The sequence below is a fragment of the Argiope bruennichi genome, chromosome 6 (genome assembly GCF_947563725.1).
Source record: "Argiope bruennichi chromosome 6, qqArgBrue1.1, whole genome shotgun sequence".
Taxonomy (NCBI): Eukaryota; Metazoa; Arthropoda; class Arachnida; order Araneae; family Araneidae; genus Argiope; species Argiope bruennichi.
In genome coordinates, this window is record NC_079156.1 from 86,764,513 (window position 1) to 86,782,288 (window position 17,776).

At 27.7% G+C, this 17,776-nt stretch overlaps 1 protein-coding gene across 3 annotated transcripts in view; it reads right to left on the reverse strand.

The window, feature by feature from the left end:
- Positions 1 to 9,690: 9,690 nt before the first annotated feature.
- LOC129971617 (potassium voltage-gated channel protein Shab-like) overlaps positions 9,691 to 17,776 on the reverse strand; it is a 268,193-nt gene continuing 260,107 nt past the window's right edge. For all 3 annotated transcript variants that reach the window (XM_056085557.1, XM_056085559.1, XM_056085558.1), the window contains 2 exons: positions 14,262 to 14,968; positions 9,691 to 11,479 (listed from right to left, as the gene is read on the reverse strand). In XM_056085557.1, the coding sequence (XP_055941532.1) occupies positions 14,933 to 14,968 (36 nt within the window). In that variant the 3' untranslated portion in view covers positions 9,691 to 11,479; positions 14,262 to 14,932. The remainder of the gene's footprint in view (positions 11,480 to 14,261; positions 14,969 to 17,776) is intronic.

Genomic DNA, 17,776 nt, shown 5'->3' on the forward strand with positions numbered 1-17,776 from the left:
TTATAAAATGTTTGAGGCTTTTTTTTTTTTTTTTTTTGTGACTAAGCAGTTAAAAAAAGCAGAAGATTTTTATTTTTTTCTTCTTTGCTGGAATCAATTAGTTGCAATTTACTCAATGGTTGTTTATTTTTCTGAATCATTCTGTACTTATTAAGTTTGTTAAAATATTTTTAACAAGTTATTTGGCTTCTTGTTTAGACTTGTAAGATATGTAAGTATATTTATTTTCTCTTTGTTTTGCTAACTGTTAATTTCTTTATTTTGATTTTGAGTGAACTATTCCTGTTTTATAAAAATTAACTATGTATTCAATAGTTTACTCCACATATCTAGTACTATGCAAACTGCTTCTTGTGATAAAGAACTCCCTATTTGTGTGAAGTTAAAAAATAATAAATTCACACACATAATTCATTCCATTTTTATTGTGTATAATCTTTCTTGTGTTATCACAGTATCTTCTAGATATTGTTATCTTTTAGATTTTTCAACCTATTTTAAATATTTTAAAGGCAATTTAAAATGGGTACCTGGGTATTAACAACATATTTTAGGCTTACTTGCATGCGATTGGCAAGCATAGTTAAATTTTAACTATGACTAATGTGACATCTTTCTCAATTAATTGTTGGCATGCAGTTAATACTCAAGTACCTTAAGTTTTTATTGCCAGCATATTTAATTAGTTATTAAATAGATTTACAAACTTATTGATTGCCTAATTGAAATCCTTAACTTTTTTTGAAGTTGGTTTATATAGAAATTGAGTTTTTGTGCTTAATCATATTTTGTGTGATACATACTTATTTTTATGATCAAATTGTATAAAAATGTAATTAATTTTTAAAAAATATAATTTTGATTATTAACCTTTGGACTTTACTGTCAGCCTAATTTGACTGACATGATAAAATATAATTTTGATTTAAGTCATGATTAAGTTAGCAAAAAGATGATTAAGTCAGCAAATAGTCATGGCTATGCAGTGAAATTATCATGATTTGTATATTATTTTGCAATATTTTTTCTTAAATATTTCAATCATGCTTTTACAATTGAACATTATTCTTTTGGATTTAAAGAATAAAAACATAAAAGCCTTTGTTGTGGGACAGGAGAACATATTTATCTTTTTATTTATGAAAGCTGTTATTGCAGTCTTTTTTTTTTTTAAGAAAAAATATAATATGAACGTTTTTGTAAAAATTCATTATAAATATGGGATATAACTAACTTTAAAAAAAATTATATATGTTAGAAAAGCAAAATGTAATTGTGTTTTTCATATTTGCCTAAAGTCTAAAATTTTATTTTCAGAAATAAGCATACTTTTTGTTTGACTAATAGTTTTATTTTAATTATATTTGTAATAATATTTAATTTTTCACTTTTGGAAGTTTTATAATTATTAAGTTTATCAAATTCTTCAAGGTGAGGTGGAGAGGATATGTTTCACTTTTCCTATTTATATGCCTCAAAATTGCAGACTATTGTTGAACAAAAAGATTTTTAAACTGATGTTTCATTTTTACTTCTGATCGTTTTCTTAATTCTGTTATTTCATCAGTCAAAAAATATTCTGATGAATATGATTCAAAACAGCTGAACAGTTATGTCTTTAAGGTTATCATAAAAATGTGATAAAAAATCACATTGGTATTTATGTGCTAAAAGAGCACTGAGGATAAAATCTATTTTGATTTGAAAAGTTTTAAGAACTTTTTTTACTCTACAAATTCTTTGAGCTTCTTATGATATGATAGTCTTAGTCAAATTCCAGGATAAAGGAAGCCTTGTTGAATAATATCAAACCCATCTTTTGTTATTTGTCAAATTCTCGTAATGGGAATCTTCATTATAATGTTCACTTATTGGGATAAATTCTTCAACAAATATTTCAATTACACGAGGATGAAATTACATTTTGTATTTCAAAATTTTCATATATTTTCAGTTTGAATTGAAATTTTTTTTGGAAATTTATATTTTATTCCTTTTACCAAATTAATGTAAATGAAACTATTTGGATAAAATAATTGTTCGTAATATTAGAGGACTTAAATACTATCACTGCTGTATTTTACCAATTTTAGAGTTACTGCAATTAAATTAAATGTTCTATGAATGACATATACAAGAGTTTATAAAAATATTTTCAAATTATTTTGAGAGTTGGCAGGAAGGTGCTTATTTTAACAAATCTTTTTTTTCTTTGTTGAAAGATAAATATGAACTTATCTTATTTAAATTAAGAATATCTTAATTATGATGATCCTGTTATTGAGGAATTCTTAAAATCACACATTTAAAATTTCCATTTTGGATGATAAGATATTGACTGTATTAGAAAGATATTTGAAAATATGGAACAAGTTAACATGCTCAATGAGTTCTTGGGATTAAATTTGTTTAATTTTTTTAAAGGGAAAAAAGCATTGGATTTAACGATTCTAAAAAGAGAATTTTATTGAGTGAAAATTGAGATGCTCACTGTGCTAAAATAGCATTCTAGATCTTTTTTATTAATTTTTACTCCTGCATTAGTGACATTCGAATTAAAACTAGAGCTTTCATTTTTCTCTTCAAAATGGAAAAAGGAGATTTGTATGAATTGTATTTTAAAATTGCATTAGCATTGTAATAAATATTGTTAAAACAATGTTTCTGCTTATTTAATAAATTTACATGACAATTTTAGCTTGTTATCCCTGCAATTAAAATGTTTTAATCAATTCTTGTCTTTTTCTTTGATAATAATAAACACTCACTTTCAGCTTGGAATCTTATATTAATATGCATGAAGCAGCACAGTATTTCATTAATAATTAACTAGTATAATAACAACAACTTCTTAAACTTGAATGCCTGACTTATTAACATTTAATTCAAGCATACTTTTAAATTTGAATTTTTAAAAAAATCAATTACAGGAAAAATGCTTTAAAAATTATATTTTGCATACAATTTACAGCTAAAAAGCAGCTTATTGCCAACTGATAACACTGGACTTTTTACAAATTTAAAGTTGTAAAGAATGATAAATATAGATTTAAATACAATGTTTGTAAGCAATTAATGTTTGAATCAACATTGCAGAATAAAATATGGTATTTTCAATCATGTAAATGAAATAAAAAATATCAGTATATTTCTTCATTAGCATTCTGCTACCATGTGTACGACATAAATTGATTTAATAATTTTCTCAGTAAATATACAATTAGCGACAACAACCAATAAAAAATTTAGAAGACAAAATTAGGTATGTTGCATAAAGGTAACACTTGGCATTTAAGGCTTTAGTCTAAGCAGTTTCTATACCTAACTAGACACATAATCGATTACTTCTTATATACACAATATAGGTTTAATCTCATATGAATTTGTATTATGTGGCATTTGTTTAGATTAAACATGACACAAGAGCCACCTTAGCTATATTAATATTATACATAATTGTCTTCCCAAATTAAGATACTTTAGATTATAATTTTATGATTTGAATATTTTGTTATCTTTTCTATCTAAATTAACTCATTGATACAATCAATCTAATTGATTAAATACTAAAAAAGGCATTGATGGGCATAATTTTTCTTTTCAGGTTAATTTGCTGATTGGTATACATCTGAAAATAATGCAATTTTCAAAGTTTTAGAAAATACAGAGAACTTAAAATCGAAAATTTCTGAACTGCAAATGTAATTTTTAATAAATTATTTTTAAAAACTTTGTATTAATTAAAGAGGATTAAATTAAATTCTATTTTTTTAAAAAATAGATATTTACACAAAGAAACTTATCAATAGTATAATATTCAATAATTCAAAAAAATTAAAAACAATAACTATGCCAGCTGTTATTGAAGTATTAAAAATATAAATAATTCAAAGTAGTATTTAAAAATGTGCAATTGCACAATATGCTTTGTTTGTTTGGAAAATTAAATATTTTCTATAATACAAAGGTAGATGAAATGATAGCTTGAAATTTTTTTCAACTGATATATCAGCAGAGAGGGGAATATTCATTTATAAACCAATTTGTTTTTAAAATGGACATTTCTGGATGCATTATGAAAGCAAATTTTATATATCGATTTGATTATGAAATTATTCTTTTTGTTATGTAAAGGAAGATTTGTTAGATATCGTATTTTTCTATAATATTCTTATAAATTAAAAGAAAAAAAAAAAGGTAAATCTCTTGTATTTGACCTGTGTCTATTGGTTGATTTCTGTAAATTAAAATATTTAATGAAGTAAAAATTACGGGAGAGGACGATTAAAATTAAAATATTTGTGTGCTGTCTAACATGTGATGAAACGACTGGAATTTACATATTTTTCTGTATTCTACGCTAGCCTAATCAGGATATTTTTTGAAATACGAGTGAAAAATAATTCAATAATTCGCATCTGATATAACAGGTTAAATTCAATAATGTAAGAAATGTAAAAAAAAAAAAAAAAAATTCAAGGGGAAGGCAATTAAAAGATTAAGTGCTTATTATTTTTTAATATGTTGTTTTAAGAATTTCTTTTTATTATTTATTCAGTGTATATATTTAATGTTTTGAAATATTTTAATATTATGGTGAATTATTTTGTATCATCATTTCAAGTATAATGCCCTATTTCATTTCCTTGTGCTCTTTAATTATTTTTTTAAAATTGGTTGTTAAAGGTTTTGAATCCGTTTTACTATTTACATCGACCGTTTACGCGTGAGAATTAACTAAATTTCTTCTCAAATCCATCATCGCGATAAACCGCAAACCACAGTTCTCCCCTCTCTGATAATTTCGCCAAAATTTTTTCCATTTCGCCAATTGCTTCCCCTTTTTTACTTTCTCGTAAACGTAGTATGGAGAAAATATAGTAATCGTCAAAAAATTCAAGCTCAAGATTTTGTAGAATCGCCACATTTTAGATCTCTCCGAATTAAAAAACAACAACACATTTTTAGACAATATGCGTCTTACTGTCTGTCTGTCTGTGACAAATATAACTCGAAAACGTTTTGATCTAGATGGATGAAATTTGGCATACAGTCTTTATATGAAATTTGCAGATTTCTATCAAATTTTGAATAAAACCTGTTCATAGGAAGTCCATCTGTCCGAATATAAGTTAATACGATAGTTACAAAACGAAGAGAACTAGATAGATAAGATTCGGTACACTGATTTAGCATCTATTGTGTAGACAACTATCAAATTTTGAGCCAAATCCAAAGAAGGGTGGAATGTATGTCGGTCTGTACTTTTAGAAATAAGCAAACTCGATAATTCAGAAATGCGGTGACTTAAATATGTCAAATTTGGTATGAGAATTTCAAATTTTTCAAATTTTTGTTCCAGTCGGTTGGGAAAAAGTGTCTAAAACACAAATACGATTTTCGAATACTTTAATTAATCACTAAGTATGACATGAACTATTTTGTAACTATTGTAGGCCAGTACACGATATAAGGTGTTCTTTGGCATGATAAATTTATTAGAGAGAAATTATTAGAATTATGTAAGTGTGGGTAAATCACACTCTGTTTTTTTTTGTGTGTTATTTTAGTTGTATACTATCGACATTGTTTATTACAAAATGTATTTTACGTAGCGAATGTATTTTCTTAGAAAATTGGTGAATGATTATTTAATATCCTTGGGACCAGTGCTAGTTTTTTTTAAAGTCTTAAACACACACACACTACTATTCAATCCAAGAAATCTTGAAGTTGTATTTGCAACATTCTGGAAATAAAAGAATACGTAAATATATATATATATATAGGTATTTGATGGTGAAATTTTACGATTAAAGCATTATAAACAAATACGTGATCTGAAAAATCGCCGAACTTAATATGAGACGATTTAATGAAGAAATTTCGATTCTTACGGATGAGCTATTGCCTTAGTTAATCCATTATATCGAAAATATGTATATATCGCCGCTTACCTAGCGACACTACCTATTTTAACTTTTAAAAGTCACAAAAAGGAGGAAATGACATTTTTCTTGTAACCAATAATGAATATATACATTTTACACCCAACCTGATTATACAATCACGTGTTCATAGGAAATGGAGGGGGGGGGAGGCCTCAAATCGTTATTCATTGCGAAAAATTCACATCCTTTCCCTTTCCTGTTGTAAAATTGAGATAGATGGACGCTGCTTGTTAAGGACAAAGTTTGGAAACCTTTTTTAATTTAAAATAGATAATACTCATAATATCCATTATATGTATTATGTTTAAAAATTGATCCTGTGGACAGATACATTGATTAGAAAAGGAAACTATTTAGCTAGAGTGAATTTTAACAAAAAAATGTTTGCAATTTTATGTTAAGTTGAAAATAATTCACGGAGACAAGAAAATCTAAACCACCTTCTTTAAATCAATGTTAATTCATGTTTTACGTGGAAGAGCTTGTCGAAGTTTAATATATCAAATTTTTTTAAAAAAATGCCGGATTTGGTTTGTTCTTTTTTAATGCATATTTGCCTTTATTATTTATCACTTATACTGTAGTGCTTAGTTATATTACTTCGTTCAAAAAATTTCGGAACCTTTCAAATAATTTCCAAATGTAAATTAATTTTGTCATTTCCTTGTTGAAAACGGATAAGTGTCACGAACTTGTTAGAACAAGTTTAACCTAGTTCAAATACGAACAGTGCATCGTGTAGCTCCTGACTACAAGCAATCAAAACTAATTGTTGCGTGAAAAATAATTGTGAATATTCTATTTCAATAAAGCGCTAGCTTACAGGCTGTTATATTGCATGTCAAAACACAATATTCAAGTTTCTCTGCAACTGGCTTATTCTACTTATCTCGCCATACGGAACTTTTTTTTTTCTTAGCTAAAGAATTTACGGAAAGAGTAACGATTTTCAAGTTCTGAAGAAGTGCAGCGACGAAGGCACTATAAGAATGTTAAAAGAAGTATTGCTATTTGCTTTTATAATTTAGTTGTATAGTATCTACTTTTATAATTTAGTTATTTATAAAGAAATTTCAAGTAAATATGTCTTCTTTGTATGCATTCCTGAACTTTTCGAAGGTAATATGTAATATTATAACAGTAGCGACATCATTGTAACATGAAAACATTATAACAACATTGCATTGGCTCTTGTAATCTATACGATGCTGGATAATTTAGATATAGCAGATCTAGATTTCATTGGTGCTTGATTAATAATGTGGGAAGAAAAATAACACTTTTCAATCAGAAAATCATTAGTACTTTTCCGTTAGCCGGGCGCAAATGTTGCCAATTGTGAACCAAACGCAAATTTGGCGGAATTCTACATTATTTGGCGATTTTTCGTTTGCGTCCGGCTAACAGAAAAGTACCAAATCATTTTTCAATAAGAAAAAAAAAAGCACATTTTTTTATACAAGAATTCTTTATTGGTCCTCTGTGCATTCTTATCTTTTAAAGAAAACTGGCGGAATAACATGAAAAATGATCTCGAGTTTCACAAAATACATTTAATTGGAACAAACACGTTCATTGTACGATACATACGATTCTCAGTGAAAGAAGTACAGGATTTTTTTGTTTGTTCAAATCCTTGAAGTCCAGGCTGATGATTTTTTTCCTTTAAATCTTGGAATCTTAACTTTATGAAATGTCGAACGTAGAAAGGCTTCTTCAAATAAAAATGTAACATCAATCCAATTTCTTTTTCAGTTACACACTTCAATTGTAAAACTTCCACATTTGTTATCTTTTTGTAATCACTTGTTGAGAATGTAATCACTTGATTTTCTTATTATTCTCTGGATTATGTAAGCCTTTCTATCCCACGAATCTTTGTGGAAGGGGGTTATTAATTTCTAGAGATATTGACTTACAAACATGATAATTTTTTTAAACATATTTATGAGCAGAAAGAAAAACAATTCTTTTTGTCATTGGTCAACGAAAATAAAGCATTATCTTTGACATAGTATTAAAAATAGATTTGTCAAAAATTGTATTGACTGATTTCTAATATTACAAATTTTTAAACATCTAATAATAGCCAGGAAATTGCGATTGCAATTCAGAAAAATACTCAGTAATCTTCTTTCGCGAAGTTCTTTAATCGGTTTTGTATACCTGCTAAGAATTTTATCTCATTACCATCATAATTTTAGTGAAAATAAATAATTTCTTTAAGAGTGAAACAGATTTTTTTTTCGAGTTCTAATACTGGTATCGTTTTTAAAAGTAACTGATTGACAGTACAGTATTTGTCAAAACAACAACAACTACAAAAAAAAAAAAAAAAAAAAAAAAAAACTTATCTTTGTTTCGTAAGTATGGCAGAGATTTTCAGATTATTATTTCAAGTTAATATTCCCATTTTTTTAATTGTAATTTCATATGAAAAATGTAGGTAAAAAAAAGTTTACAAGAAATTTTAAACATATATGCTTCAAAATATATTTTAATATATGATAAAAAAATCGTTTTAAACTAATATTTTTTTTTCTATATCTAAACATCAGATATAGAATTAACCTCGTCCAATATATATCGTAATTTTGATTTGCGTAAATAGCTCACTTTATATAAACAAACATTAAGTTATCCATTTTTTCTTGATAAATTTAATCTTTAAATAATTATCATTGCTAATTAAGCAATAAAATTTATATGATTATAGCATAACATTGATCTATGAATTTTATAACCTTTTAAATGTGAAAGAATTTATTAAATTGATTTTTTTTGTCAAATATTGGGTCTTTTTAGTGAATTAATTTTTACTGACAAATTAAATAGGTTTAAATAAATGATAATAAATTTAAACAGCATATGAATTATGCTGATAATGAAGTTGGTACAAAAAATATTTTGTTACATATTGTTTGTGCACTAGCTTTTTAAAGGAAAAAATGATTGTGCATATAAGCATTAATTTGTGATAACAGAAATTAATAAAGTTTACAGAGAAACTTTTTTTTTTTATCTTGACATTCAAACTCGTGAAGTTTATCTCAAGGGAACATTTTTAATTGAAGTTATGAATTCTGACATTATTTAGCACGAACTGATTTTAATTTCAGAAACCACAATCTCACGTCATATTTATTAAAAAACAACAACAAAAAGTTCTAATCTTGAGAAGCAGATTTTTTTTTCTTTTTCTTTTTGAACAAAAACATTTTTCTATTTAAGGTTTAAAGATCTGAAAATTAGTGATTAGTTTTTTTTGTGTTTATTAAAGATATTATGTTATGAAAACTGGACTCTTAAAATTATTTTTATTTGTGCTATATCTTAAAATTAGATAAATCATTATAGTGTATATTTTCCGTCAGTCCGTTTTAAAATTATTTTCAGCATTATTGTATAAATTCATACAACTGAAGTTATGAACAGTTATTTAAAAATAAGGGAATATTGATTCTTATAAACGTAAAGCCAAATAAAGCTTTAAAGTATATATTTTCTATTCGAATTAGTAGTATTTTGTTAATATCACACAGCTTAATTGCAGAAAAATTGTTTTATGAATGATAAAATATTAATTTTTTTGTTAATATCACACAACCTAATTGCAGAAAAATTGTTTTATGAATGATAATAATTTTTTTGTTAATATCACATAGCTTAATTGCAGAAAAATTGTTTTATGAATGATAAAATAGTAATTTAAAAGGAATTTTATAAATAAATTGTCTGAATATTAGATATATTTATCTATTGTTATGATTTTTCATCCCTTTAATCGTGTTTTTTAGTAACTTATTTTTTTGAATCTGTAATTAAAAAGTTTAAAAAGAGGGTTTAAACAAGTATGAAATTTTCTTTTTCCTATTACGGATATTTTGGCTATACTGTCAACAAGAATTCCAATCTCAAATGCAGTTTTTACTAACATTTGTTGATAAAATAGAATGCCGTACTTTTCTGTCTTTAGGAAATTTTCATTTCTAAATTAAATGCAAAACAGCTCTACATACTCTACTCCAATCTTCTTTTTTCTTAATTTTTTTAAAAATCAAATATCTTAAAAGTTGTTTGCTGTTAACTAGGGATATTTCACGAATGGAACTTGAACCATAACAAAGTGCGTATAATTCGCGAAATAACAAAATATAATCACGCAACAAATAAATTACAAGCAGATCACAGCGACATTCCAATGAGTCGTTTTGTTGTATTCATTAAAATGATAATTTTATTATTTCACAAGGGTATTTTCTTGTGATTTTTTTTTGTAATAAAAAAAATCAGAAATGACAATGCGGCCATATTTCTGTTGTCGTTATATTTTATAGCTCTGAATAAATATTTCGAAATGAGGGAAATTTATATTTGATTCAGGAAAGATTTCTTCCTAATCTTTTAAGGGATTACAAGTTTGATGGAAAAGTGATTAAAGTTTGTAATTAAACTTAATAAAAGGAATGACACTAAATTTCATACGCACATATTGGAAGGTATAAGAGATGGATTCCACAAAAAATAGCAAAAGCTTGCCGACGAGAGAGATTTTGGTGCTGTCAGCACCGGATTAACATATGCCATGAATGTACGGTAAATAAATACCACAAAAATTCATTAGTATTCCAAAGACAAATAGTAATGAATACATTAAATGAATTCATATAATATGAAACTCACTGAAAATAATATTTTAATATTCAGCTTTGGGATTTCCAGGCTTATATGCAACATTTTCAATGCGAGCTTTCTTATATACGAGATATCAAGAGAAATATCATCAGAAACTTTTGATTTTACGCCCCCCTTTCCTTCTTTTTTGCACATAATTAATCTCTCACTGCCTTTTATAAGCTGTATATGAAATAAAATTTTATTTTACTTCGTCTATTTTCTTTTAGTCTCCATTCATTAGTTTAGATATCTTCTCACAGGAAACGTTATTTTATGGCTAATATACCGCGTTTAAATCTTATTAAAAATCTGTTTATTTTGTATGAAGTCATAGATATTGTTTTGTGACTTAAAGCTCTAACTGACATTACTTTAGCATTAAATAATGATCCCATCATGATTACCAATGAAATGACAAACCAATATCACAGCAACCCACCTGAAATAAGACTTCCATGCATTGCTGTTTTACCATTCTTGTGATTACTAATGCAATGATCATGGGACGACAGAAAATAGCAATGTGAAGTTGCATTGCCGTCACGGTTACTATTATTTTTGTTATTTAGTTTGAAACAAACGATTTGAGAACCGGATTCGGGAACATTTGGAACTAATTTTGGTTGAAAGACACTATTGAATGTTGCGATAGAAAGTATTTTTTTGACCCCTAACTTACGGCCTATTGTTGTACCAAGTCGGAGATTCTGCCATTGCTTTTTTTTAAGACTTCTGAGTTAAAAGACTTGGCACCTGAATCGAAAGCAGGATCTTGTCTTCAAAACATATTTTCTTGCATTCTTCATCAATCTATCTTTTTTCTGGATTTGTTCCATTTGCTGTATAATTTCCTAAAATGGACAATGAAAACAATTAAAAACGATTTCACATATCTTATTAAGTTAATAAATTATAGCATGGAAAAGAATTTTAAAAAATCAAAAAAGAGAAGTCTTTCTACAACAATAAGGCACGGTATATAGTACTCCTTTCAGAAAGTCTCAGAACTTTTTAAATATTTTTCAAATGTAAAGAAATGGTGCATTTCCCTTGGAGCAAGTGAAGAGCAGAATCTGATTGACTACTGTTCGTTTCAGTATTCTGAGATGACCACTTTTCGACGATTCTATCTCATTAAGTGATGAGACGCGGAAGGATGTGCGCATTTCCGGAATTGTTAAATGTAAACATTCCCTCCTTTCATTTTTCTTATCACCCTTATTCTTAGAAATTAAATACATCCCAACGCATGAGCAAAAGCGCGGAAGGTTTTAGAATCCGTTGGTAAACAATAGGCAGAACAGATTCCATTCAGCTGAGATACGCATAGCTCATGTGCGAGATTCGTAACTACAAGTAATGACAGTATTCTATTGGAGAGTGGGTGGTGAGGTTACATACAAAAAATTTCTTCAACAAGCTGGTACAGCCTTAAAGAAGAATAAGTTTAAATTCTTAAAAGTCTGTATATTGCAATCCTGGTCCTGGTCTAATCATTTGCATGACACAAATGGCCAGACTGTCACTTGCAACTGAAAGTCAAATTGTGGATGACCATCATAATAATGTTTCAGCTTTAAGCTCTGGTCTGTCACATTATATTTCATTTCTTCCACTAACACCTTATTTTATGAGCGACTTTTACATCGTATGAAGAATTTGTCTAAGAGATAACAATTCTCAAGCTTCGAAGAAACGCAGCCACGAAGGTTTTGAGGTATGTAAGGAAAAGTACTTTGGCAATCTCCATTTGTTTTTATATGAAAGATAACAAAAATTTTGGAGAGTTATTGAAAGAAATACCACATAAACATGTTCTTTCGTTATAAAAATGTTCCGGAGCTTTTTGAAAGAAAGAACACATTTGGATATATAAAAGCCGAAAAAGTTTATAAAGTTTAGCGAGTAGATTATGTATAGTAGAATATTTATATTGTTATAAAAAGGTCATATTTTAATGGAAGTTGATAATGTATTATTAAAATTCACATAAAAGCATTTACTACTGGAAGTCTATTTTCGCCAGTATTATTTCCAATTGAGGATTTAAATTAGCAAATGATTAATTACTTTTTAATGATAATAAAGATCTATCATTAGGATCGCAATTTAAAAATTTTTTAGTGAGTAATTAAGGTGCTGATTAAAAGGATTTTTCAAAAATTTCTTTCCGCTGGTAGTCATATACCTTAATAAGAATTTGAAAACGTTTAGTAATGTTTTGGCAAGGAGTTATTGACAAATTTGCCAATACCTCCAGCTATTCCAAATTTGCTGCGAATGATTCTGCAATTTATAGAGATATGGAAACTTATGTAATAAAACATGGACTAGATAGCAAATCAAATGGAATGCAGAGAGCAGAAGATACTGTGACTCCACATTGTTGAATAATCAATACCAAACGCATTTGATGATAGATAATAGTACATGCGCAATTTATTCACATTTAAACGCACCATTCTTAAAAGTTGCTGGCGCTTTTTCAAAAATGAACTACTTATTTGCATATCAACATTATTTTTCCTTTATTAGCCTAATTCTTCTGAAATGGCAACCGTATATTTAGGAGAGTATGATACAAAATCTAATTTCGATCTACTATATATTCTCGGATTTGGGAAACCCTCTGCGCATTGGCGCATGCGTCAGAAAGCGTTTATAATCGTCGATAAAATAGGTGAGAGGAAAAATGAAACGAGATGTTTACATTTAGTAAAAGGGTGAACTCAGATTATTTGTGGAGTTAGGAGACGTAATAACCGTTCATTTTTCTGCTTACTACACTCAGCCAATTGTCGAAAAGTGCTAATCCGGGATCCTGCAACGAACAGTGGCTGATAGTTTTGGCATAGAAGTTGCATAAACACCTAATATGGATTACCTTGTTTCCTCCAATGCCAACTATTTTAACATTTTTGGATAGTATAAAGTAAATTTCTAATTGGCTGGAATTTTTGTTTTCTTTTAAAGATGTGATGATTTTAGTAATTGATCATAGAGAATGATTATTACATAAAAATAATCCATAAGTATTACAGCACAAAATGCTTAATAATATTCTTACGATATGATATGGCATTTGGAATATCGAACATTATAGTGGAGATATCATGCATCATTATCTTGTGCTACTAGGATTTGAATAAGAAATTTATCTTAAAAATTTCAAAGTGCTAGTTCCGAGATCTTGAAGCGAACAGTGGCTTATAGTTTTGGCATAGACAGTTGCATAAACACCTAATTTGGATCACCCTGTTTCCTCCAATACGAACTATTTAAAAATTTTCCGGCAGTATTAAGTAAATTTCTAAGATTCTGGCTGGAATTTTTGTTTCTTTTAAAGATGTGATGATTTTAGTAATTGATCACAGAGAATGATTATTACATGAAAATAATCCATAAGTATTACAGCACAAAATGCTTAATAATATTCTTACGATATCTCTACGATATAATATGGCATTTGGAATGTCGAACAATATCATGGAGATATCATGCATTATCTTGTGCTACTAGGATTTGAATTAGAAATTTATCTTAAAAATTTCACGAAAAATATAACATTAAAGTAATTCTGTTAAAATATAACAAAATACAGAATTCGAGATAAGTATAATATAAAATTAGTACCTCCGAGAATGAATGTTAAATCTCCACGATGTCAAATTAGGATCACATCCCGTTCCACACTGCACTTGCAGCTAATATTTCCGAAAGGAAGAAAGTCATCTTGATAGAAAATACAAATATTCCAAGTAGACATGATAAATAGAATATCCAAGCACTGACTTGAAGACATCTCTTCGGCGTGATGAGAGTTCTTGAAAAAGAAAGAAACACATATGTAGAACATTATGTGGTCAGAGAGTGACTTGGTGAGTCCATGTTTAAAAGATCAAATTCTCTGGTGAGAATGCAGGCTTGAGAGAGATATCTTCAGCTAATAGCATCTAAATTCTTAAAAAAAATTCTGCTTGTTGAAAATACTGATATTTGTTTCACCCGGGGGTGGGTGTCTGCAAGAGTTCTTCTGAGAGAGTTCTTTCATTAATTCCTGATTTGATAAACTCATTCGAGTTTTATAAAAAAAATAAAGGAGTGGATTCTTGGACATTTGTAATGGCATTTCCAGAAAGTTTAGTGTGGTTTATTTCCTCTGTTTGGTGTAAAACATTGGTGGTGTATTTTCTTGTTTGATCATTTAATGCTTGCTTTGTAGTTTCTGAATTGAAAGGAACAGGATTCATTTTCCCAGTGTTTGATCAGGTAGTTTCTTTTGGTGCGCTGAACAGTCTTACACCTCAAGATGATTTTAGGATTTCAGTGAGAACCACCTCCTGAAAGTAAGAATCAACATTTGAATATATCAAATTAGTGGATAAAATGAATATAAAAACTACAATGAGAAAAAGACAGTGTTTCTCTAATTAAACTTCAACTTATAAAGCTGTAAAGGATTCTTTATTAGTAAAAGTGATAGGAAATATAAACAAGTATTTTAGATAAAATGAAAAAATAAAAAATAATGATTAGCTTTTTACATTAAACATAATCTTTTAAAAAGCATCGTAACGAGAAATTACATGGTTTGAGATCAGGATTGAATGAGGGTGAGTTTGTTGCGAAATAATAAATGATAATTTGATCATATGTGAAAGTGAAAAAGTTATGTTATTTGATGCATTCATATATAAAAGAACGGTTACAAACAGATTATAGTTTATATATAGATAAGAAGGAAATATTTAAAATGATTATGGCATGAAAAATTCTATAATAATAATTCGAATTTAATATAATTGATGATGTCAAAAATGTAAACAGTTCGAATCATGTGAAAAGAATGCACCATTTTACAAGAATATAATGTCCTGAATGCATAAATATTCTTGGAGTACTAGAATCGTAAAATTTCTCAACAATATAATAATAAGTTGTCCACTAACGGAATAGTTATAATTTCGATAGAAGTCATCTCTTCGAAAAAAAATTAAGGTGCTATGATTTTTTTTGAAAATTTTGCCGAGATCCCATTTTTGAGTCATATAAATGTTCAAAAAATAAGCTTTTGATGAAAATTTTTTGTATTATACTTTTAATTTTTTTCGGATAGTTGTATTTTTTTAAAATTATTAATGCAAGGACTTGCATTATCTGAAGTACCTGCCACTCAACTTTCATAGCATTTTGTCAAATGGAACGCTTTTCATAGGAGGTAAACATCATTCCTTTGATTTATCGACATTTGATTGAAACAACTTTGCATATTATTTGATGTTTGATGCAGAAAACATTGCAGATGACATTGCATTGATGCAGAAATGCATTATTTGATGCATTCATATATAAAAAGAACGGTTACAAACAGATTATAGTTTATATACAGATAAGAAAGAAATATTTAAAATGATTAAGACATGAAAAATTCTATAATAGAAAAGAAGCTCCGATTTCGTGGTTTAACCGTCATATAGTAAAAATGCGTAGAAATCCTGATTGGGTCACGTATCAATGCTTTATTATCGCTTGGATTTATTATCTATAAGGGATGCTTCTGTGGTTGTCATTAAAGAATACTGTTATCGGTTGCACATTGAGTCTTTACTTTGTTATCATAAAGAAAAACGACATTGGAAATGCAAAAATTGCTGAAATGTATGAATTGCAAGCATTTTATGGAAAGCCATGCAAAGTTCGAAGCATCTTTGAAATTTCAGCACGTTAACACGATGTTGGAGATAAATCATATTGTGATTGTACCGAGTAAAAGAAAGTTTTGTTAAAGTATGAAAAAATAATTTAGTTATTAAAGTGATATTTCTGAAAATACGAGAAATACCAAACAGAAGAGTCGATGCTTTTTTACATCATAAGACTAAACTACTGTACTAAATGGTATATTAGAATGGAATTTTTAATTTTGCATAATTGCTTTGTGTTGAGAAAGACTTGGCATACAAATTAGGGGACTCAGTAATGTACAAAAAAACTTGTCAAATCTATTTATATATAACAGAAAAAAGCATATGCCTGTTTTCTTAGCATAAAAACACTTCCATAACGGTGAGTACATGAGCTTTACATATTTCACTGCTAGGTTAACTGTGCCATTTCCAATTTTTTTTAAGATTAATTATTCCTTAACATATTTAATTCAATAAAAATTAAGCCAAAATTCGGAATTTTTGATGAAATTTCCGCCAAACCTTCTGAAATAATAACAGTACAATATATATATATATATATATATATATATATATATATATATATATATATATATATATATATATATATATATATATATATATATATATATATATATATATCAAGAGAGGAAATTTATCATTTAAAACTGCTGATAGAATTGTGAAACTTTTTCTTTAATTTTTATAATTTTTTCAATATTTATTTAAATACTAATAATAAAGGACTATTTAAATAAAGATAATGCTTTCTATTGTTTTAAACAAATTCAATGCACTTTTATTGTTTCATCAAATCCTACATTCGTGGGTTTTTACCCCATTAAAATCATAACAATGTTGCTGTTTTTGGTCATTTACTCCAAAATAGAATTTTTATTTCTATTTTTGTTTCATAACATTCATACCTTTCCATATGTATGCCTAACAATCTAATGACGTTAATAATAGCTCTTTGGAAACGATTTTTCTCATAATTTTCATGCTTTTTTTAAAAATGGAAGTGTAAGGTCATTTAAGTTTTGTTCTTAAGAAAGGAAAATATCCGAGGTAAAAAAAGAAGGAACATTATGCTGTGTTTTCTGGTAGACACTAAAAAAAGAAAAGACAGTTGTATTTTAGGTGGTAGCAAAACCTATGATGTAAAGGAACTTCTCTTGTCATCTTAGTAATGGTGGAAGGAAAATGGAATCTTAAGAATTGCTAGACTCGTGCTATGTGTATCAAAGCAGACATAAAGAATAGGGAGATTAGCTGCTCCCTATATATCTCATGTCGTCTGGCTGAAGGGTCAGACGACATGAGAAAGGGCAAAAGAAAATCAGTGAACGATGTTGCAATAAAAACCCGTTTCTGAAGTTTAAGGTGTTTAGACTTGAAAATATTTTTATTCCGAACAAAAGCAGATATATCCCCTAACACTAAAAGATATTTCGTACTTTG